We start from the raw sequence: 22,923 nt of genomic DNA on the forward strand, positions 1-22,923 counted from the left end.
TAGTGTGGGGTGTAGCAAGATAGCGGCGACGGCATCGAATGTGAAGTCGTAGTCGATGACGTCACCGCGTTCTTGCCATTCAAAAAGGACGGTGGTTCTTTTGAATGGCCGTCTGTATGCACGGCTTGCCAAGAAAAGCTTACCAGGAATCGCGTCAGCAAAACCAACGTTTTTTTCTTGATGGGATTCTCGGCCGTGTGTACAGGGCCTGAGTGTAGTCTCGCAAAACAAGCAGAATTTAAGCCGATGGGGTGTGCAGTACCACATTTGGCCAGAGGTGTGGGGGGCGCCAGAGCCAAGCGGAAATACTTAGAAAAATAGGTTTTCTGAGTTCAACCAAGCTGTACCCGAGCCTTTTCCGAGTATTTGAGGCTCTTCGTCGACTGGGACTGAGGACACAGATTCCCCAGTCCCTTTCTCAGCAGCCTCAGCTGAAATGAATGGAGAGAAGCTCCATTCATAAACTGAAGCATCGAACACACAGGAGGTTACGATGCTCAGTTATATGAATGGACAGTCAGTGATCACCGACTCTGTTCATTCGGAAAAGGTAGGAGCCGTGCTTAGAGGCTCCTACCTCCGCTCTCCCCCCTGACAGATTGAGGGGGAGAGCGGCACGGACGGAGCAGGGGGGGTGGAGGAGAGAGAACTGGACGGACGGGATGGGGGGGGGGGGACCCCAGAAGACGAGGATCGGGGGCCACTCTGTGCAAAACGAACTGCACAGTGGAAGAACAACATGTTTGCTATTTTTATTTTTTATTTATTTTTTTAAACGGGAACCTTTAGTGTCCCCTTAATATCTGCAAAGGCAAAGTGGCTGTGGCACATATGTTGCAAGAAAAAAAAAAAAAAAAATTCTCTCAGTGTGTGCAACTTACCTGCAAATAAAATCTGAGCCTTGTACTTGGGAACTCCTTTCACAGTGTATGCCCACTTCCGGGCTAATTTGCAGGCAGTTTCGCCGCCTTCAACACCTAAAACAAACCAAAGCTTTGTTATAATCTTTGTAGTCGATTGATACATTCACATCTGCCAACTTCCCCTTCTGCAATTGGAAAGGTCTGACCAATAAAAGGCATAAGCCCATTACCGACTGACTATTGCCCAAGCAACAGTTTAACGCACATGAAAGTAGTTCGAAAAGGCTGAAGCTTTTTTACCTTCATGCATTCTCTGCATTAAAGTGATTGCGAAGTCTCATTTTCTTTTCCATAAAAACATGATATACTTACCTGCAGGGGTTTTGCCCAGATCCTCCTCTTCTCAGGTCCCTCTTCGGCTCTCCTGGCCCCTCCCTCCTGTCGAGTGCCCCCACAGCAAGCAGCTTGCTATAGGGGCACCTGAGCCGAGCTGCAGCTCCGGACACAGAGCCCAGTTCGGTCTGCCCCATCCCTCTCCTGATTGGCCAACTGGCTGATTGACAGCAGCAGGAGCTAATGGCGCCGCAGCCGTGTCTCATTCAATCATGATGAAGAGTCACGGATGGCCAAGGCACTCATGGACATATCTGGATAGAGATGTGGCTCCAGTAAGTATTAGGGGGGCTGCCGCAGACAAAAAGGCATTACGATAAAAAGCTTCTGCATTTACAATATCTTTAAGATAAACATTTGTGTGCAGCACCCCCCCCCCCCCCATACTTACCTGATCCAGCATTGTGTTGTACGCAAGTGCAACCACTCCTCTCGCCCTAAAACTCAGACAGCAGCAGGAGGCATTGGCTCAGTAGACAGTGTGTGGCCAAGGATCGAGCTCGCAAGAGTGGGTCACTCGAAATGGGGAAGGGGGGGAAGATTGGCGCTACTCTGCGCAAAACCATTGTACAGAGCATGCATGTTAATTACTTAAAGCGGGGGATCACCCAAAAATAAAAAAATTTAACATTACATTCAGGCGAGTTATGATAATGACATTACATACCGATAGATTATATATATAATGTTCACCGCGGCTTCCGGGTATAATCTGAGGGACTGGGCGTTCCTAATTGATTGACATGCTTCCGACCGGCGCATACAGCGCGTCACGAGTTGCCGAAAGAAGCCGGACTGCGAGTCGGCTCTATACGGCACCTGCGCACTGACGTTCGGCTTCTTTCGACAACTCATGACGTGCAGTATGCGACGGTCAGAAGCCTGTCAATCAGATAGGAAAGCCCAGTCCCGCAGATTATACCCGGAAGCCGCGGTGAACACACATATACAAAAATTATATATATATATATATATTTATTATGTACGGCAAGGATTTAAGAAGAGCGCAAGGTCATTATCATAACTCGCCTGAATGAAATGTTAAAAAAAATTTTTTTTTGGTGAACCCCCGCTTTAAAGTGGTGGTATACTCTGTACTACCACTTTCACGTAAGCCTATAATAAGGCTTACCTGTAAGTATAAAGAATGGGCCAGATTCAGGAAGAAATACGTTGCTCCCCCGCGCCGTAACGTATCCCATTTACGTTACACCGCCGCAGGTTTACAGCGTAAGTGCCTGATTCACAAAGCTCTTACCTGTAAACTTGCGGCGGTGCAACGCAAATGCGCTCGGCGCAAGCCCGCCTAATTCAAATGGGGCGGGCACCATTTAAATTAGGCGCGTTCCCGCGCCGAACGTTCTGCGCATGCTCCGTTAGGAAATTTCCCGACGTGCATTGCGCGAAATTACGGCGCCACGACGTTTTTTGAAATGCGACGTGCGTTACGGCGTTTCGTATTTCCGGACGTCTTGCATCCTAAGATTCGACGGTGTAAGTCAATTACACCTGTCGGATTTTATGGCTATCTATGCGTAACCTGATTCTATGAATCAGTCGCATAGTTAAAACGGGCGGATCACAGAGATACGACGGCGTATCAGGAGATACGCCGTCGTATCTCTTCTGTGAATCTGGCCCAATATCTCCTAAACCTGTACGGTTTAGGAGATATTCCCCTCGCAATGCGCCGCTGACTGCAGCGGCGCATGCGCAGCGGGGATCTTCGGCTAAAGGCCCGGCAGCTGCCGGACGGAAGTCTCCCGCGCGCATGCGTCATCGCCGCTCCAACCAATCACAGCGCTGGAGCGGCGATGCCCGGAAGACACGCCGAGGAAAGATGACATCTCCCTCGGCGTGGACCAGGTAAGTTCCCCTAACCTTGTTCCAAGGTAAGTAGTTCATAATAAGCTAGTATGCGGTGCATACTAGCTCATTATGGCTTTTGCTTTACAGGTATGAAAAATAAAAAATAAACACCAGCGGCTTTACTACCGCTTTAACACGAAAAACAGGCTTCTGCAAACTTCTGGCACATACCTGTGTTCATGGGAAGAACTTTGTTGTAGTTGAACAATTTGGTCACATACTCTTCATATTCCCCAAGGACATCATTGTAGAAAGCCCTAGAGGTAAGTGTCAGTTTTTCTGCTTGAGAAGTCAAAGCGTTGACAATTTTAGGATGACAATGTCCCTGGTTCACAGCACTGTATGCACTCAGAAAGTCAAAATACCTCCGGCCTTCCACATCCCACACGTACACACCTAGAAGGGAAAGGTTTGCGTTTTAATAATAAGATTTATAGTTACCCAACTTGCACACACAGTATAATCCACATACCGTATATACTCGAGTATAAGCACATTTCTGTACGGAAAACGCCCCTCTCGGATTATACGCGAGTCACATTTTTGCGCCCGATCTGCCGGACTTTGGGGACCCGGTAGCGGGCGACAGTTTGTTGTCCGAGGGACCTATTGCCGGGGAGCACCAATTTTTCAAAGCCAGGCACCCCTTCCATAGACTCCCATGTTAAACGTCAGTCTAGTCATGGACACAGTGAGGCAGGCAGATGGACACAGTGAGGCAGGCAGATGGACACAGTGAGGCAGGCAGATGGACACAGTGAGGCAGGCAGATGGACACAGTGAGGCAGGCAGATGGACACAGTGAGGCAGGCAGATGGACACAGTGAGGCAGGCAGATGGACACAGTGAGGCAGGCAGATGGACACAGTGAGGCAGGCAGATGGGCACAGTGAGGCAGGCAGATGGGCACAGTGAGGCAGGCAGATGGACACAGTGAGGCAGGCAGATGGACACCCTAGGCTTCTGCTCGAGTCAATACGTTTTGCCATTTTTTTGTGGTAAAGTTAGGTGCCTTGGCTTATATTCTGGTCGGCTTCTACTCAAGTATATACGGTATATCTAAAGCAGATATTGGATTACCAAAACTGTACAACAGCAACTAGTCAGTGGAAAAAATGGGGCTCCCCACTATTCTAGAACCAAGAGAGTACAAGCGTAACAAGGATAGGTAAACACCGCTTTGTAACTGCACGTTATTGGCTACAATTTCCTAATATTCTTTTAAGAATTAAACATCTGGCTTTTAGAATTTGAATGTGCCTTACCTTCCTTAAATCTTCCATGATCCAACTACCCAGAAAGAGGTTACAGGGTACCTGGGAACAACGCGCCAATTCAAGTCTGACTTTAACCTGTAGACTGGGCGTATGCTACCCACTTTGCCTCCTACAAAGCTTTAAAATGCTGACCCCAGACCATTTACTATATATACATATACACACACACACACACACACACACACACACACACACACACACATTAATATGTGTGTGTGTGTGTGTGTGTGTGTATATATATACATATACATATACATACACACACACACACACACACACACACACACACACTTGCAATAAAAAGTATGTGAAACGTTTTGGAATGGATTTCTGCACAAATTGGTCGCGCCCGGTACCCGGAAGTAAACAAAGCCGCAATCGCGGCTGTCGGCATGTGATCAGTGATTTTTTTGGCACCGATTTCATGCTTGTAAGCCTGGAGGAGAGATGTGGGGTCTTATTCACCCCACATCTCTCCATAAAGAGGACCTGTCACACTGATTCCTATTACAAGGGATGTTTACATTCCTTGTAATAGGAATAAAAGTGCTAAAAAAAAAATCAAAATGCCCCTGTCCCCGTTATCTTGCGCGCAGAAGCGAACACGCATGCAAGTCCCGCCCACATATGTAAACGCTGTTCAAACCCCCACATGTGAGGTATCATCGCGTGCGTTAGAGCGTGTGCAACAATTCTAGCACTAGACCTCCTCTGTAACTCGAAAATAGTAACCTGTAAAAAATTATAACGCGTCGCCTATGGAGATTTTTAAGTACCGAAGTTTGGCACCATTCCATGAGTGTGCGCAATTTTAAAGCGTGACATGTTGGGTATCTATTTACTCGGCGTAACAACGTCTTTCACATTATACAAAAAAATTGGGCTAACTTTACTGTTTTGTTATTTTTTAATTCATGAAACCGTTTTTTTCCCCCCCAAAAAAAAGTGCGAGAAAAAAAAGTTGCAATGACCGCCATTTTATTCCCTAGGGTGTCTGCAAAAATTATATATACACACATATATATATATATATATATATATAAACGTTTGGGGGTTCTGATAAATTTTCTAGCAAAAAAAATTGTGATTTTTACATGGAGAGAAGTGCCAAAATAGGCCCAGTGGACAAGTGGTTAAATGTCCTTATTTCTTCTGAGAAATCCTCACTTCCTGTTCTTCTATCTGTAACTCCACACAGTAATGCGAGGCTTTCTCCCTGGTGTGGAGTGTTGTGCTCGCCCCCTCCCTTGGACTACAGGAGAGTCAGGACGGCCACTAACACACAGCTCCTTTCTCTATCTGCAACATAGAAAGCATCCTGACTCTCCTGTAGTCCAAGGGAGGGGGCGAGCACAACACTCCACACCAGGGAGAAAGCCTCGCATTACTGTGTGGAGTTACAGACAGAAGAACAGGAAGTGAGGATTTCTCAGAAGAAATAAGGACATTTAATAGCAAAATGGAAGGATGAGGTGAGTGAAGGAGGACTGCACTAAGGTAAAGGAAGCCATTTAGGGAAAAAAATTGTACCTTTACAACCCCTTTAAAGCGGAGTTCACCCCAAAAAATTTTTTAACATTAGATTGAGGCTCATTTTGTCAAGGGGAATCGGGTAGTTTTTTAAAATCTAAGCAGATTGTCGGAAGCCTGTCAATCAAGAAGGAACGCCCAGTCCCGCAGCCCATACCCGGAAGCGGCGGAGAAGATCTCTCTCTAAAACGGTAAGTACTGCTTTGATTGTAAAAAAAACACCCGATTCCCCTAGACCAGGGGTCTCCAAACTTTTTACTTTGAGGGCCACATTCTATAATTTACACATATTCGCGGGCCGGAAACATAATTTATAAATAAATCCACAGTAGAAGAAGAATAGAATAGAATTTGACTTACTGCTGACAGCAGGATTGGATGGTGCTCCTAAATTCTTGGCTGGCACCTAAACGCTGGAGCATCATGCAGCGGGGCTAAACTTCCAGCGTGCAAGAGGCTTTACATCCATGTTACCATCATCTGTGTCCCCATCAGTCTTCCCATTCATCTGTGTCACCATCATCTGTGTCCCCATCAGTCTTCCCATTCATCTGTGTCCCCATCAGTCTCCCCGTCCATCTGTGTCACCATCATCTGTGTCCCCATCAGTCTCCCCATTCATCTGTGTCCCCATCAGTCTCCCCGTCCATCTGTGTCACCATCATCTGTGTCCCCATCAGTCTCCCCATTCATCTGTGTCCCCATCAGTCTCCCCATTCATCTGTGTCCCTATCAGTCTCCCCATCCATCTGTGTCACCATCATCTGTGTCCCCATCAGTCTTCCCATTCATCTGTGTCCCCATCAGTCTCCCCGTCCATCTGTGTCCCCATCAGTCTCCCCATTCATCTGTGTCCCCATCAGTCTCCCCATTCATCTGTTTCCCCATCAGTCTCCCCATTCATCTGTGTCCCTATCAGTCTCCCCATCCATCTGTGTCACCATCATCTGTGTCCCCATTAGTCTTCCCATTCAACTGTGTCCCCATCAGTCTCCCCATTCATCTGTGTCCCCATCAGTCTCCCCATCCATCAGTTTCCCCATCCATCTGTGTCCCCATCAGTTTCCCCATCCACCTGTGTCCCCATCAGTCTTCCCATTCATCTGTGTCCCCATCATCTGTGTCCCCATCAGTCTCCCCATCCATCTGTGTCCCCATCCACCTGTGTCCCCATCCACCTGTGTCCCCATCCACCTGTGTCCCCATCCACCTGTGTCCCCATCAGTCTTCCCATTCATCTGTGTCCCCATCAGTCTTCCCATTCATCTGTGTCCCCATCAGTCTTCCCATTCATCTGTGTCCCCATCATCTGTGTCCCCATTCATCTGTGTCCCCATTCATCTGTGTCCCCATTCATCTGTGTCCCCATCAGTCTTCCCATTCATCTGTGTCCCCATCCATCTGTGTCCCCATTCATCTGTGTCCCCATTCATCTGTGTCCCCATTCATCTGTGTCCCCATTCATCTGTGTCCCCATCCATCTGTGTCCCCATCCATCTGTGTCCCCATCCATCTGTGTCCCCATCAGTCTCCCCATTCATCTGTGTCCCCATCACTCATCAGGCTATCCCCACAAATTGGTGTCCCCATTAGAGCCCCCCCATCATTTATCCGAGTTTTCCTGCACATTTGTGTCCCCATCACAGCCCACCCCCGCCTGCATGTTTGTGTCACAATTAGAGCCATCAGCCCCCCTCCTCACATGTTTGTGTCCCCATAAGAGCAACCAGCACCCCCACATTTGTGTCCCCATCAAACCCCACAGATATTTGTGTCCCCATCAGAGTCATTCCCCCCCCCACATTTATGTCCCCATCAGAATCATCAGCCCCCCCCCCCCCAACATTTGTGTCCCCATCAGACCCCACAGATATTTGTGTCCCCATCAGAGTCATCACCCCCCCATATTTATGTCCCATCAGTCATCAGCCCCCCCCCCCACATTTATGTCCCCATCAGTCATCAGCCCCCCCCCACATGTATGTCCCCATCAGAGTCATCAGCCCCCCCCACATTTGTGTCCCCATCAGAGTCATCAGCCCCCCAAAATTTGTGTCCCCATCAGTTTACAACCCCCCCTCCACGTGTGTCCCCAGCAGAGTCATCAGCCCCCAAAATTTGTGTCCCCATCAGTCTGAAAAACCCCCTCCACGTGTGTCCCCATCAGAGTCATCAGCCCCCAGATGTTTGTGCCCCATCAGCGCCATTCAACCCACCCCCACACAAGTGTATCAGCCCCCCTCCTTGCATGTGTCCAGCGCGTCTCCACTCTCCATCACTGGCTGTGCAGACCTGCTGCATCTCCAGACTCCCGCCCCTCTGGTATTACACACTCGTTACAGGTTAACAGTGAGGCAGGAGGCGGGAGCAGGGAGGCGGCAACGGGTCTGCCCTAAACACCTCATTGGCTGCTGGGATGCCGTGGTCCCAGCAGCCAACACACACAGTGAGACGCCGGGAGGGATTGCGGGACCTGCGCTGCATATTGCCTGGGGCGAATATGCAGCGCAGGTTCCACAACTAACAGGTGGACTAAGGATTCAAGTTGCGGGCCGGAAGAAATGGCCTGGCGGGCCGGATGTGGCCCGCGGGCCGTAGTTTGGAGACCCCTGCCCTAGACAAAACGAGCCTCAATCTGATGTTAAAAAAAAGGTTTTTGGGTGAACCTCCACATTAAGGCCTCGTACACACGATAGGTTAACCAGAGGATAGCGGTCTGATGGACTGTTTTCATCAGTCAAAACCGAACGTGTGTGGGCCCCATAGGTTATTTAACCTTCGGTTAAAAAAAAGCCAACTTGCTTTAAATTTAACCGATGAATTCCTAACCTATAGGTCAAAACCGATCGTTAGTAGGCACAACCATCGGTTAAAAATCCACGCATGCTCAGAATCAAGTCGACGCATGCTTGGAAGCATTGAACTTTCTTTTTTTCAGCACGTCGTGTTTTACGTCACCGCCTTCTGACACGATCGTTTTTTTAACCAATGGCGTGTAGGCGCGACGGACCATCGGTCAGCTTCATCGGTTAACCGATGACAACGCTCCTTCAGACCGTTCTCATCGGATGGACTGATCGTGTGTACGAGGCTTAAAAATACATGGCAAACCACAAATGCAAAACATTTACCATTTTACCAACATCAGTTACTGCAGAGAGCTAAACTATGGATATTAGAGAAGACAAACCTTTTCCCCTTTCCAGAGCAACAGGCAGAGGGTGGTAGTTGTGCGCCCCGTACTTCGCTTCTCTGTCATAAACGTATTCCGAGGACAAGGCTTCTTCTACAGGCTTCTCTGTGGCTGCTGGTCCGGCTGAACTCATAGAAGCCCGGAGGTTGCCGAGAGCACCCAAGGTGCGTCGTTGGACAAGTTTGGAGAACATCTTGGAAAGGCTGAGCAGATCTCACACTACCTGCAAAGGGAAAATAAAAATAATTGAATACTCTAAAAACAGCAGCCAACACTATGTAGCCTTCCTCCGCCAAATAGTTCACAACTAGTCGTGCGTAATAATGACCGCGAAAACACCCAAAACCAAGATAAGCCTGCTGGGTCAACACTTTGCAACATCATTTTTGCTCGGATTGTTGAAATGAACCTTTCAGGGTTGTTCTGATGATGCAACTAGTCTGTCCCATTTCAACCATGCACATCCCGAGCCGACTAACCATGTGCAATACTTCCTTTTACGAAGGACAATTAGACAAAAAAAAAAAAAAAATCGTTTAGGATATAAAAAGGAAACCTCAATGGTCAAAAATGTGGCAGAGATAAGCAAATAAATTTAGATATAGCACCAACATCCCTAGAAACTAGAAAATGGATTTGGTTGGAGACATAGGACTTTTAAACCACTTAAGCCCCGGACCATATTCTTGGTCAAAGACCAGAGCACTTTTTGCGATTCGGCACCGCGTCGCTTTAACTGACAATTGCGCGGTCGTGCGACGTGGCTCCCAAACAAAATTAGCATCCTTTTTTTCCGCCCCCCACAAATAGAGCTTTCTTTTGGTGGTATTTGATCACCTCTGCGGTTTTTAGTTTTTGCGCTATAAACAAAAATAAGGCGACCATTTAAAAAAAAAAAATGTTTTTACTATAATAAATATCCCCCAAAAATATATAAAAACAAACATTTTTCCTCAGTTTAGGCCGATACGTATTCTTCTACATATTTTTCGTAAAAAAATAAAAAATAAATATTGCAATAAGCGTTTATTGATTGGTTTGCGCAAAAGTTCTAGTGTTTACAAAATAGGGGGTATTTTTATTAATTTTTTTTTTTACTAGTAATGGCGGCAATCAGCGATTTTTTTCGGTACTGCGACATTATGGCGGACACTTGACACATTTTTGGGACCATTGGCATTTGTATAGCGATCAGTGCTATAAAAATGCATTGGATTACTATAAAAATGCCACTGGCAGTGAAGGGGTTAACACTAGGGGGCGGGAAAGGGGTTAAGTATGGTCCCTGGGTGTGTTCTAACTGTAGGGGGGGTGGGATTCACTAGGGGAAATGACTGATCGCTGTTCATACATTGTATAAAACAGAGGATTAGCATTTCTCCCCCTGACAGGACCGGGAGCTGTGTGTGTTTACACACACAGCTCCCGGTCCTCGCTCTGAAACGAGCGAACGCGTGTGCCAGGCTGCGATCACGCCCGCCGGGCACGCGCGCGGGAGTCAGGGGAGAGCGGGGGGGTGCATGCCCCTTTTGGCTGCTGGGCGAGGTGATGTATAGCTACGTGTTCTCGCCCAACAGAGCCGACCTGCCGTCGTATAAATGCAGCGGCTGGTCGGCAAGCAGTTAAAGTGGTTCCTAACAGGGCTCAAGTCCTGCGGGAACAGAGTCCCTGCTCTTTTTTCACAGCAGGAATGCAGTTCCCTTTGCAGGACTAGAGCAGCCGAGAGCAGTTGAGCCGCCCGAGCCAATCCTTCACTAAGCGGCGATGCCCAGCTCGAGTCACTGTCAGGGGCAGGTGAACCTTAGTAATCCTTTATGTTACTGGCCACTTCCTGTATACGCGAGTTATCGCGGAATTTAGAAAGAACTTGCTAAATCCCGCGATAACTCGCGGCAGACCTCCGCAATGTCTCCTGGGAACAATGACAAAAGCTCCCAGGAGACATTGCGGCATCGAGGAAGTGACAGAATACCCGCACACTACCCGATGAATCCATATACAGCAAGCGACCAGTAACAAAGGATTACTAAGGTACAAATACTTCAGCTGCTGACTTAATATCAGCACACTTACCTGTCCTGGAGTCCAGCGTCGTCCGCAGCAGAGGACGAGCGATCGCTCGTCACTCTGCTGCCCCCCCCCCCCGCCATCCTCTGAGGTAACCAGGAAGTGAAGCTCTCCGGCTTCACTGCCCGGTTCCCTACGGCGCATGTGCGAGACACGCCGTGCTGACTGGCTCCCGCTGTGTTGACTGGCTCCCGCTGTGTTCTGGGAGCCGAGTGTTTCCCAGAACATAATGGGGGGGGGGGGGTGGGATCTGACGTCCTGCCCGCAGACTGTGTGGCTGGAAGTGGGTGCAAATACCTGTCTTTAGACAGGTATCTGCACCCCCCTGAAAGGTGTCAAATGTGACACCGGAGGGGGGGGGGTGTGTTCCGATGAGTGGAAGTTCCACTTTAGGATGGAGCTCCGCTTTAATGCATACCTCGTGATGAGTGACTTGCCCACCGTCCCTAGCACTGGAGCTTCAACAATGACAGGAATAGGGATCTAGACCTTGCAAAGCTCCACCAGAAACAAGCTGTGCAATTTTAACAGATAGGACTAATCTAAAAAAATATATTAAAAAAACTCCTTTACAAAGTGCACTGAATGATCTTCGAAAACAGAATTGTTTGGTAAAGGCTGAGAGGAAGAAAAAAAAAAAAAAAAAGTCTGCCAGCTGACAACTAAATACACAATACTTGGCATGTGGACTTCAGAGATTTGATTGGTACAGATCGCCACCACCCCAGGCGCACCTCCAGCAATGCATGCAAGGTCACACAAGTGTATACATATTCATGGAATTCCTGTCAACACAGTAAGAACTTACACTGCATACCATTAGAAATGGAATTTTCCACTGCTCAGCCACAAAAGCAGTTTTTCTAGCCTGAAAGCATACGTCAAGTGTATTTTTTCTATGTCCTGGCTGCAGAGATTCCCCCCTAGGTGTCATGGTGAACACTCAACTTGACAGAAAGTGATGGAGAGGCAAAAAAAAAAAAAAAAAAAAAAGAAGGTAGTGGGTACACCATCATGTGATGTTTTTGCCATTTGTGTCCCATTTTCCTTTACTTCCTGTTCTACAGCCATTACAGGAAGTGAGGAAATACGTGGCTCTCACCAGAACTACTGTCCCCGTTAGACCATTTCCCCTCCACCATTACTGTTCTGGCAACAACCAAAAAATTCAGGGCGATTGGTGGTGTGCGTCAGTCTGACACACCGCACCTCCGATCGTGGTGAAGAGCCTCTGACGTAGGCCCTTTACCACGTGATCAGCTGTGTCCAGTCACAGTGTAAACAGGAAAAGCCGTGTGTGAGCTTTTCCTCTACTTGCGCTGACAAACGCAAGTAGAGGAGAGACGATTGGCTGCCGACATGGGGGGGGTCTGCACTGATCAGTGCAGTCCAAGCCCCGCCCTGAGGATACCCACCCAGGACCACCAGCCATGCCCACCACTGACCACCAGGTAGAGTTGCACGATTCTGGCTAAAATGAGAAACGCACATTTTTTGCTTAGATGAATCACAATTCTCACGGCACAACATCTTTCACATCAAAGAAATTGGGTGAACTTTACCCTTTTTTTTTATTATTCATTGTGTATTTTTTCCCAAAAAGTTGCGTTTGAAAGACCACTGTGTAAATACAGTGTGACAAAATATTGCAATAATTGCCATTTTATTCCCAAGGGTCTCTGCTAAAAAAATACACAATGTTTGGAGGTTTCAAGTAATTTTCAAGCAAAAAAAAATAAAAATCTGATTTTAACTTTGTAAGAAACAAGTGTCAGAAAAAGGTTTAGGGGTAGATTCATAAAGACTTACGACGGGCGTATCAGTAGATACGCCGTCGTAAGTCTGAATCCCCGCCGTCGTATATTTAAGCGTATTATCAAACTGAGATACGCTTAAATATTGCTAAGATACGACCGGCGTAAGTCTCTTACGCCTTCGTATCTTGACTGCATATTTACGCTGGCCGATAGGGGCGTGTACGCCGATTTACGCCAAGAATATGTAAATCAGCAAGATACACCTATTCACGAACGTACGCCCGGCCATCGCAGTAAAGATACGCCGTTTACTTAAGGGGTTTTCAGGCGTAAAGATAAACCACTAAAAACATGGTGCAGCAATGTTAAAGGAGTTCTCTAAGCTAAAACTTTTAACCCCCGCTGTGCCCGGGCTGTAAAACTATACAAAATAAACTTTCACTTACCTGCCTACGATCCCCCGTTGTTCCGATATCGCCGTCCCGGTCTCCGGTCCCGGTCTCTTCCACTTCCTGCGGGTCGGTGACTCACAGTGCGCTCAGCCTATCAGCGCCCGCGACGGGACATTGCTGCGGCCGCTGATAGGCTGAGCGCACTGTGAGTCACTGACCCGCAGGAAGTGGAACAGACCGGGACGGCGATATCGGAACAACGGGGGATCGTAGGCAGGTAAGTGAAAGTTTATTTTGTATAGTTTTACAGCCCGGGCACAGCGGGGGTTAAATGTGTTAGCTTGGAGAACTCCCTTTAAGTATGGACGTCGGAACCGCGTCAAATTTTTCAAATTTTACGTTGGTTGCGTAACTCGTCCCGTGAATGGGGCTGGCCGTAATTTACGTTCACGTCGAAAGCATGACGATTTGCCAACGTCATTTGGAGCATGCGCACTGGGAAACGTCCACGGACGCCGCATGCGCTGTTCCTTCGAAACGTCATTTACGTGGGGTCACAGTTAATATACATAAAACACGCCCACAGCTTCAAAATTTGAATTAGGCGGGCTTACGCCGGCCCTAATACGATACGCCGCCGTAACTTCGGCGGCAAAATCTTTGAAAATACCATACTCGCCTCTCAAAGTTACGGCGGCGTATAGGAGATACGCTACGCCCGCCTAAAGGTATGTAAACCTACCCCTTAGTCTTTAAGTGGTTAGAGAAGTTTTATCCCTTTGATCTAAGAAGGAAGAGTTACAATGTTTCTACTTATCTACTAGCAGACAATGTTAAAAACTTGGCAGACTGCCAGAGAAGTCTCTACACTTGTTACATGAAAGAATCAGGAAACTGCAATAGAGATTGTGAGGGGGGGGGATTGAATCGAGATCGCAATTTAACAATTGTGCAGCTCTACCACCATCAGCAACGCTCACCAGTGCCTCCTCATTAGCAATGCCCGCCAGCGCCTCCTCACAGTGCCTCCTCATCAGCAATGCCCGCCAGGGCCTCCTCAGCAGCAACGCCCACCAGTGCCTCCTCAGCAGCAACGCCCGCGCCTCCTCAGCAGCAACGCCCGCCCGTGCCTCCTCAGCAGCAACGCCCGCCAGTGCCTCCTCAGCAGCAACGCCCGCCAGTGCCTCCTCAGCAGCAACGCCCGCCAGTGCCTCCTCAGCAGCAACGCCCGCCAGTGCCTCCTCAGCAGCAACGCCCGCCAGTGCCTCCTCAGCAGCAACGCCCGCCAGTGCCTCCTCAGCAGCAACGCCCGCCAGTGCCTCCTCAGCAGCAACGCCCACCAGTGCCTCTCATCAGCAATGCCCGCCAGCGCCTCCTCATCAGCAACAACGCCTGCCAGTGCCTCCTCACAGTGCCTCCTCATCAGCAACGCCCGCCAGTGCCTCCATCAGTGATGCGCATCAGTGCTACCCCTATCAGCGCCCATCAGTGAAGGAGAAAGCTTACTTAATTTACACAATTTTATAACAGAAACAATGAAAAATGTTGGGGTTTATAGCACAAAAAAGCAAATACCACCAAAAGAAATCTATTTGTGGGAACAAAATAACAATTTTGGTTGGGTACAGTGTTGCATGCCCGCGCAATTGTCATTTATAAAAAATAAAAAGCGCTGAAAGCTGAAAATTGTCTTGGGCAGGAAGTGGGTAAAGTGGCCGGTATTGAAGTGGTTAATTTCCTAAAAAGTGAAGATCTTTTTTTTCCTGGAATCATGATCTATGTTCTTGGAAAATATTACTTTAAAAACAACTTATTGCCGCTTATTTCTGCAATGTACAGAATCCCATCTAAGAAAAGTTCTAAATCCTCAATTGCGTCTCGTTGCCCTTTAAATAGTTTACGTCACAAGGGATGACAGCTGTTGGAATCGTCTGCCTTTTATTTACCTTTCCAGAAAAAACTTCTTTCCATTACGTATTTCCATTGAATTGCATCACCTGTTATGTAGAGAGCTTTAGTGAGCGCAGAGAGGCGTGTGCCTACGCGCAGAGATCCCGGCGGAGGAATTGGCCAGGGGAGGGGGGGGCAACAACCTCCCCCCCTTCCACTCCTCCACACAACAGCCAATAATTACAGAGAGCTGTGCACACCCACCCGACACCCATCTACCTTGAACTCCCCAAACTCATAAAATGGGCTCCTGACCTCAGTGACCACATACCAAAATCCTTGAGCCAGACCAGCCAAAGTAAACCAACCATGTTTTATATACAATATATTGCGCTAAACTATTACAATGTGGAGTGATTAATAAAATGTATAAAAAATTGGTGAATAGTAATAATTAAGGCAGCCAACACACCAATGGATAAAGGACAAAAAGTGAAAAGAAAAAATGCAGCGCCAAAAGTATTAAAATAAATTGATTGAGTGATCCACCTATCAAGGTGGTTCTAAATGCATGGCACGGTCTGGAGGACTACATGCCAGACGTGACCTGGCATAGACAGAAGTGAGAGCCTAGCTCAACAGAAGCTCAATACATTTAACAGCTGGAACCCATGTACAAGCCAAACTGTATTCTCATTTATGCAGCGACTCAGAATCCAAGAGAGGTGTCAGGAATGCACTAAATGCCACACCTCGTCATCGAATTGCTTCATACCCAGAGATGCCAACGTGGCAGACATTCCCTTAGACAGTAAGTTTTATTCATGACTAAGGTTATTCATGGTGCTGCCGAAAATTATCGGCGAAGAATGGTGTTTGGCCGAATGACAAAAACAGCTGATACCGAAAGGGGGCATGGTCCACCCCGGGTACCAGGCGCCCCAGTCTCTGGCCATCGCCTGCACCAGGCGCCCCAGTCTCTGGCCATCGCCTGCACCAGGCGCCCCAGTCTCTGGCCATCGCCTGCACCAGGCGCCCCAGTCTCTGGCCATCGCCTGCACCAGGCGCCCCAGTCTCTGGCCATCGCCTGCTAGAGGTTCACCGAATGGAAATTTTACTACACTCGGCGGGAAGGGGTTAAAAAATATTTTTATACATTTTTTAAATGTATAAAAATGTATACAACACATTTTTATAGAAAATGTATACATTTTATTTAAAAATATTTAACCCCTTCACGCCAAGCGTACTCATATGCTTTCGGGGGTAATACCAGGATGATGCCCGCAGCTGCAGGCATCATGTCGGTACCGTTGTTTCGAGCGGGCGATCGGCTTTCCAGGCATAACCACCAATGTGGCTAGAAGCCGCTCGGTTGTTATCCCGGGAGGAGCGGGAGGGGACACCCCCCCCCCCATCCAGCCGCTCTGACCGGGCCTTCGTCCCACCGGGAGACCCGATCCACGATCCAGCACTTGCGGTGCCTAGTGACAGACTGGAACTAAGCCATAAACGGCTTCATTCCAGTCTCCTGAATGTAATCACGGAAGCGACGTCACGACCGGTTTACTCAGCTGCCAATGGCACCAGATTAAAAAAAAACACAGTATTCAGAATCGCCATTTTCGGCGATCTGAATACTTTGAAGTGTAAAGGAGGGATTTGGGGTCTTTTAGACCCCCGATCCTCCATAAAAAAAGAGTACCTGTCAACACCTATTACAGTGGAGATTTAATGAGATTGGTGGTGTTAAATTCATTTGGCGGATGTGCCTCTCATGCCCCGTACACACGATTGGGCTTTTGCCTGGCCAAACTCACATTAGAATTCCATCGGAGTAAAAGAGAACATGTTCTCTAGCTAAACTCTGATGGAGTTCCCCGGAAAATAGTCCGATATGGCATACACATGGTCGGAATTTCCAATGGAAAAAGTCGGTCTGACTTTTTTACATTGGGAATACCGATCGCGTGTACGGGGCTTAATACAGTGGGTGCAACGAAGCGGCGCCGGGAGGGGAAAGATTCATCACAAGGAGGAGAACCCGGAAATGTCCCCAAGCGCTATTGTAGGCAAGTGAGGTGAGCCACAATCACGAAAAATGTTAAAGCAAACAACCCCACAAGCACACCACTTGATAAAAGCACAAGATAATAATGTCACAAATGTGTACATTATAATAATAGGGGGAACCCTATTGCCATGTACTTAAAAAAAACACACACACACACACACACACACACACATGTAAAAAAACAATATCATATAAATATGCATGTACTGGATAGTAAAATATCTATTCTGGACAACCAGTATACAGATATATAAAACGTGAAGTCAACCGCAGCCATCCACAATCTGTATGTGTGTTATAATTAATCGAAATTAGTCAATCAAAAAAAAAAAAAAAAAAACACGATTAATCGAACACGATTAATCGAACACGAAAATTTTAATTAGCAACAGCCCTAGAAAAAAAGGTAAAAAAATAAAAATGAAACATTTGTGTCAAGGAAAAAAGGGAAAAAAACAAAAGTTGTGTCAATGGTAAAGGAGAAACTAAAAACATAAATAGTATTAGGCAGCCAGGCAGAGAAGAATCTGCTGAGCAGAGATGTACTGTAAACCAGCAGCTGTACAACGTAGACAAACACTTACCCTTTAAAAAAAAAATACACAACACAAGCGCGTTAGGCAGCCACGTAGGTCGTAGCAGAGCAGGCGTAGAAGTAAAAAGGCAGACAAAAGACTGTACAGAGCAGATAGATTATGGGGTCGATTCACGTAGATCGGCGTTTCTTTGTGCGAGCGTAACGTATCCAATTTATGTTACGCCTCCGCAACTTTTACAGGCAAGTGCCGTATTCTTAAAAGAAAGTTGCGGCGGCGTAGCGTAAATAGGCCGGTGTAAGCCCGCCTAATTCAAATAGTGGAGAGGTGGGCGTGTGTTATGTAAATTAGGCTTGACCCGACGTGATTGACGTTTTTCCCGAACGGCGCATGCGCCGTCCGTGGAATTTCCCAGTGTGCATTGCTCCAAAGTACGCCGCAAGGACGTCATTGGTTTCTACGTGAACGTAAATGACGTCCAGCCACGGACGAATTACGCAATCGATGTAAAAAATTCAAAATTCGACGCGGGAACGACGGCCATACTTAACATTGGTATGCCGCACTTACGCCACCATATAGCAGGGGTAACTATACGCCAGGAAAAGCCTAACGTAAACGGCGTAAATGTACTGCGTCGGCCGGGCGTACGTTCGTGAATTCGCATATCTTGCTGATTTACATATTTCGACGCGTAAATCAGCGTACACGCCCCTAGCAGTCAGCGGAAAAATGCAGTTACGATCCGACGGCGTAAGAGAGTTACGCCGGTCGGATCTAATAGAAATCTATGCGTAACTGATTATAAGAATCAGGCGCCAAGATACGACCGGCCGGACTCAGATACGACGGCGTATCTTGTCTGTGAATCTACATACATACATACATACATACATACATACATACATACATACATACATACATACATAAATACACACACACACACACACACACACACACACACACACACACACACACACAGTAAAAAACAAAGACTTGTTATTTCATCTGACAGTGTACAAGAAGTGCCACAGGCAGTGATCAGGGTGTGTCATAGTAACTGATCCTCTCTTCTACTTATATAAAGTTACAAAGTATTTACTACAAAGCAGATCCTCCACAACAGCAACTGCAAACATCAGCTAAAGGCTCAGAAGTGTTTAACCCTTTCACGCCTAAGCCTATTTATGACATTTGGTGTATACAAGTTAAAATCCGTATTTTTTGCTAGAAAATTACTTAATACCCCCTAACACACACACACACACACACACACACACACACACACACACACACATATATATATATATATATATATTTAGCAGAGAATCTAGAGAATAAAATGGCGATTGTTGCAATATTTTATGTCACGCGGTATTTGTGCGGCTGTGTTTCAAACGCAACATTTCAGGAAAAAATGTACTGTCATGAATTTAAAAAAAAAAAATGAAAGAAAAGAAAAGTTAGCCCAATTTTTTTTGCAGAATGTGAAAGATGATGTTACGCCGAGTAAATAGATACCAAGCATGTCACGCTTTATAATTGCACGCACTCGTGGAATGGCGACAAACTACGGTACCTAAAAATCTCCATAGGCGACGCTTTAAACTTTTTTTTTTTACGGTTACCAGGTTCGAGTTACAGAGGAGGTCTAATGCTAGAATTATTGCTCTCGCTCTGACGATCGCGGCGATACCTCACATGTGTGATTTGAACACTGTTTTCATATGCGGGCACGACTTCCGTATGCGTTTTCTTTGTTGCGCAAGCTCGCGGGGAGCTTTAAAATGTATTTCTTTTTTTTTTTTTTTTTTATAATATTAAAGTTTGTGTTTGTTTTTTTTACATTTTGATCACTTTTTGCTGTCACAAGGAATGTAAACATTCCTTGTAACAGGTACTCTTTATGGAGGGATCGGAAGTGTAAAAGACCCCCGATCCCTCCTTTGCACTTCAAAGTATTTAGATCGCCGAAAACTGCGATTCTGAATACTGTGTACTTTTTTAAATCCGGCGCCATTGGCAGCCGAGAAACCCGGAAGTCATGACGTCGCTTCCGTGTTTCCATTGCGGAGACTGAATCAAAGCCGTTTACGGCTTAGTTTCAGACTGCGCCTGGACACTGGAGGCGCCGGATGGAGGATCGGGTCTCCCGGTGGGACGGGAGGCCCGGTCAGAGCGGCGAGAGGCAGCGGCGGGAGGGGGGTATGTCCCCTCCCACATAACAACCGAGCGGCTTTTAGCCTCAATGGTTATGCCTGGATAGCAGATCGCCGGCTCTAAACAACAGCAGCTGCGGGCATCATCCCGGTGTAACCCCCAAAAGCCGAGGACGCATATATGCGTACGCTCGGTGTGAAAGGAAAAAAACTTTATTGTCCAAGAAGCAAACGATCTTAGCCATATGACATCACAGGGGCCACAGTGCTCCTCTATCAGGTATACCTATTTTAGAGATAGATTCTTCCTGAAGTGAAGAATTTTACGAAACGCGCCGAGCACTATAGGACGCAACCTTTATAATCACGTGCAGATATTTGTTTTTTAGGTTCACCATTGCCCATTATATAGTACTATTATCCTACTGTGATCATATGTGATCCGCTCTCAATTTTATATCCCCACATTCGTGCGCTATGGCTCAAATTGTACTTTTGCTATGTATTTTACTATAGGAATTGCTGCCATCAGGGTGCACAATTTTTACAATCTGCCGATGAGGCTGGTGAATAAAACACTGGTTCTTATACTTTCTGTATATGGATCAATATGCAACGCCACATACCAACTGACAGGAAAGGTTTCACCTGCTGGTGGCGCTCTGTTCTTTGGATCTTAGTACTGGTCTCCACCAGCGGGTGTCTACCAACAGTCTGGAGCTGTCAGGAAAGGTTTCACCTGCTGGTGGCACAGTTAGATCTTTGGGCTGCAGTACTGGTGTCCACCAGCAGGCGTCTCCTGGCAGAGTGGAGCCGACATCTCCTGCGATTAGGTGTCACCTGAGACGGATTGCATGAGAGGTGCACTTATACCCGGCAAGCACTCGCACACTTGCCTTGGTATTGTCCTTGAGCCCTGACCTGTGAACCGAGAACCCGGTCCAGAGAACCTGGTCCAGATCCAGAGAACATGGTCCAGGTCCAGAGAAACTGGCCCAGAGAACCTGATCCAGGTCCAGAGAAACTGGCCCAAAGAACCTGATCCAGGTCCAGAGAAACTGGCCCAAAGAACCTGATCCAGGTCCAGAGAAACTGGCCCAGAGAACCTGATCCAGGTCCAGAGAACCTGGCCCAGAGAACCTGATCCAGGTCCAGAGAACCTGGCCCAGAGAACCTGATCCAGGTCCAGAGAACCTGGCCCAGAGAACCTGATCCAGGTCCAGAAAAACTGGCCCAGAGAACCTGATCCAGGTCCAGAAAAACTGGCCCAGGGAACCTGATCCAGGTCCAGAGACACTGGCCCAGAGAACCTGATCCAGGTCCAGAGAACCTGGCCCAGAGAACCTGATCCAGGTCAAGAGAAACTGGCCCAGAGAACCTGATCCAGGTCCAGGTCCAGAGAAACTGGCCCAGAGAACCTGATCCAGGTCCAGAGAAACTGGCCCAAAGAACCTGACCCAGGTCCAGAGAAACTGGCCCAAAGAACCTGACCCAGGTCCAGAGAAACTGGCCCAAAGAACCTGATCCAGGTCCAGAGAAACTGGCCCAAAGAACCTGATCCAGGTCCAGAGAAACTGGCCCAAAGAACCTGATCCAGGTCCAGAGAAACTGGCCCAAAGAACCTGATCCAGGTCCAGAGAAACTGGCCCAAAGAACCTGATCCAGGTCCAGAGAAACTGGCCCAAAGAACCTGATCCAGGTCCAGAGAAACTGGCCCAGAGAACCTGATCCAGATCCGGAGAAACTGGCCCAGAGAACCTGATCCAGGTCCAGAGAAACTGGCCCAGAGAACCTGATCCAGGTCCAGAGAAACTGGCCCAGAGAACCTGATCCAGGTCCAGAGAAACTGGCCCAGAGAACCTGATCCAGGTCCAGAGAAACTGGCCCAGAGAACCTGATCCAGGTCCAGAGAACCTGGCCCAGAGAACCTGATCCAGGTCCAGAGAACCTGGCCCAGAGAACCTGATCCAGGTCCAGAGAACCTGGCCCAGAGAACCTGATCCAGGTCCAGAGAACCTGGCCCAGAGAACCTGATCCAGGTCCAGAGAACCTGATCCAGGTCCAGAGAAACTGGCCCAGAGAACCTGATCCAGGTCCAGAGAAACTGGCCCAAAGAACCTGATCCAGGTCCAGAGAAACTGGCCCAAAGAACCTGATCCAGGTCCAGAGAAACTGGCCCAAAGAACCTGATCCAGAGAAACTGGCCCAAAGAACCTGATCCAGAGAAACTGGCCCAAAGAACCTGATCCAGAGAAACTGGCCCAAAGAACCTGATCCAGAGGTCCTGATCCAGGGAACCCGGTCCAAAGAACCTGGTCCTGATCCAGAGAAACTGGTCCTGGTCCAAAGAAACTGGCCCAGAGAACCTGATCCAAAGAACCTGGTCCAGAGAAACTGATCCTGATCCAGAGAAACTGGCCCAAAGAAACTAATCCTGGTCCAGAGAAACTGGCCCAGAGGTCCCGATCCAGGGAACCCGGTCCAAAGAACCTGTTCCTGAACCAGAGAACCAGGTCCTGGTCCAAAGAAACTGGTCCTGGTCCAAAGAACCTGATCCAGAAGTCCTGATCCAGGGAACCCGGTCCAAAGAACCTGGTCCTGATCCAGAGAACCAGGTCCTGGTCCAAACAAACTGGTACAGGTCCAGAGAACCTGATCCTGATCCAGATAACCTGATCCAGAGAACCTGATCCAGAGAACCTGATCCAGAGAACCTGATCCTGGTCCAAAGAAACTGGTTCAAAGAACCTGATCCAGAGAACCTGATCCAGAGAACCTGATCCAGAGAACCTGATCCAGAGAACCTGGTCCTGATCCAGAGATATATAAAAGTGCCTCCTACCATTCCCTAGACAGGAACAGCTATCAATTAACACTTGCAGGTGAAGATGGCGTCCCATTACTAGGGAGGGCGTCCTTTTCC

The 22,923-nt window shown here is 47.7% G+C and overlaps 1 protein-coding gene across 1 annotated transcript in view; it reads right to left on the reverse strand.

Annotated features, from left to right (window-relative positions):
• OAT (ornithine aminotransferase) overlaps window positions 1-22,923 on the reverse strand; it is a 40,092-nt gene that overhangs the window by 14,794 nt on the left and 2,375 nt on the right. Inside the window, exons 2-4 of the mRNA XM_040361349.1 lie at window positions 9,123-9,348; window positions 3,297-3,521; window positions 882-977 (exon numbers count right to left, since the gene is read on the reverse strand). Coding sequence (XP_040217283.1) covers window positions 882-977; window positions 3,297-3,521; window positions 9,123-9,318 — 517 coding nt within the window. The 5' untranslated portion in view covers window positions 9,319-9,348. The remainder of the gene's footprint in view (window positions 1-881; window positions 978-3,296; window positions 3,522-9,122; window positions 9,349-22,923) is intronic.

The sequence above is a fragment of the Rana temporaria genome, chromosome 8 (genome assembly GCF_905171775.1).
Source record: "Rana temporaria chromosome 8, aRanTem1.1, whole genome shotgun sequence".
Taxonomy (NCBI): Eukaryota; Metazoa; Chordata; class Amphibia; order Anura; family Ranidae; genus Rana; species Rana temporaria.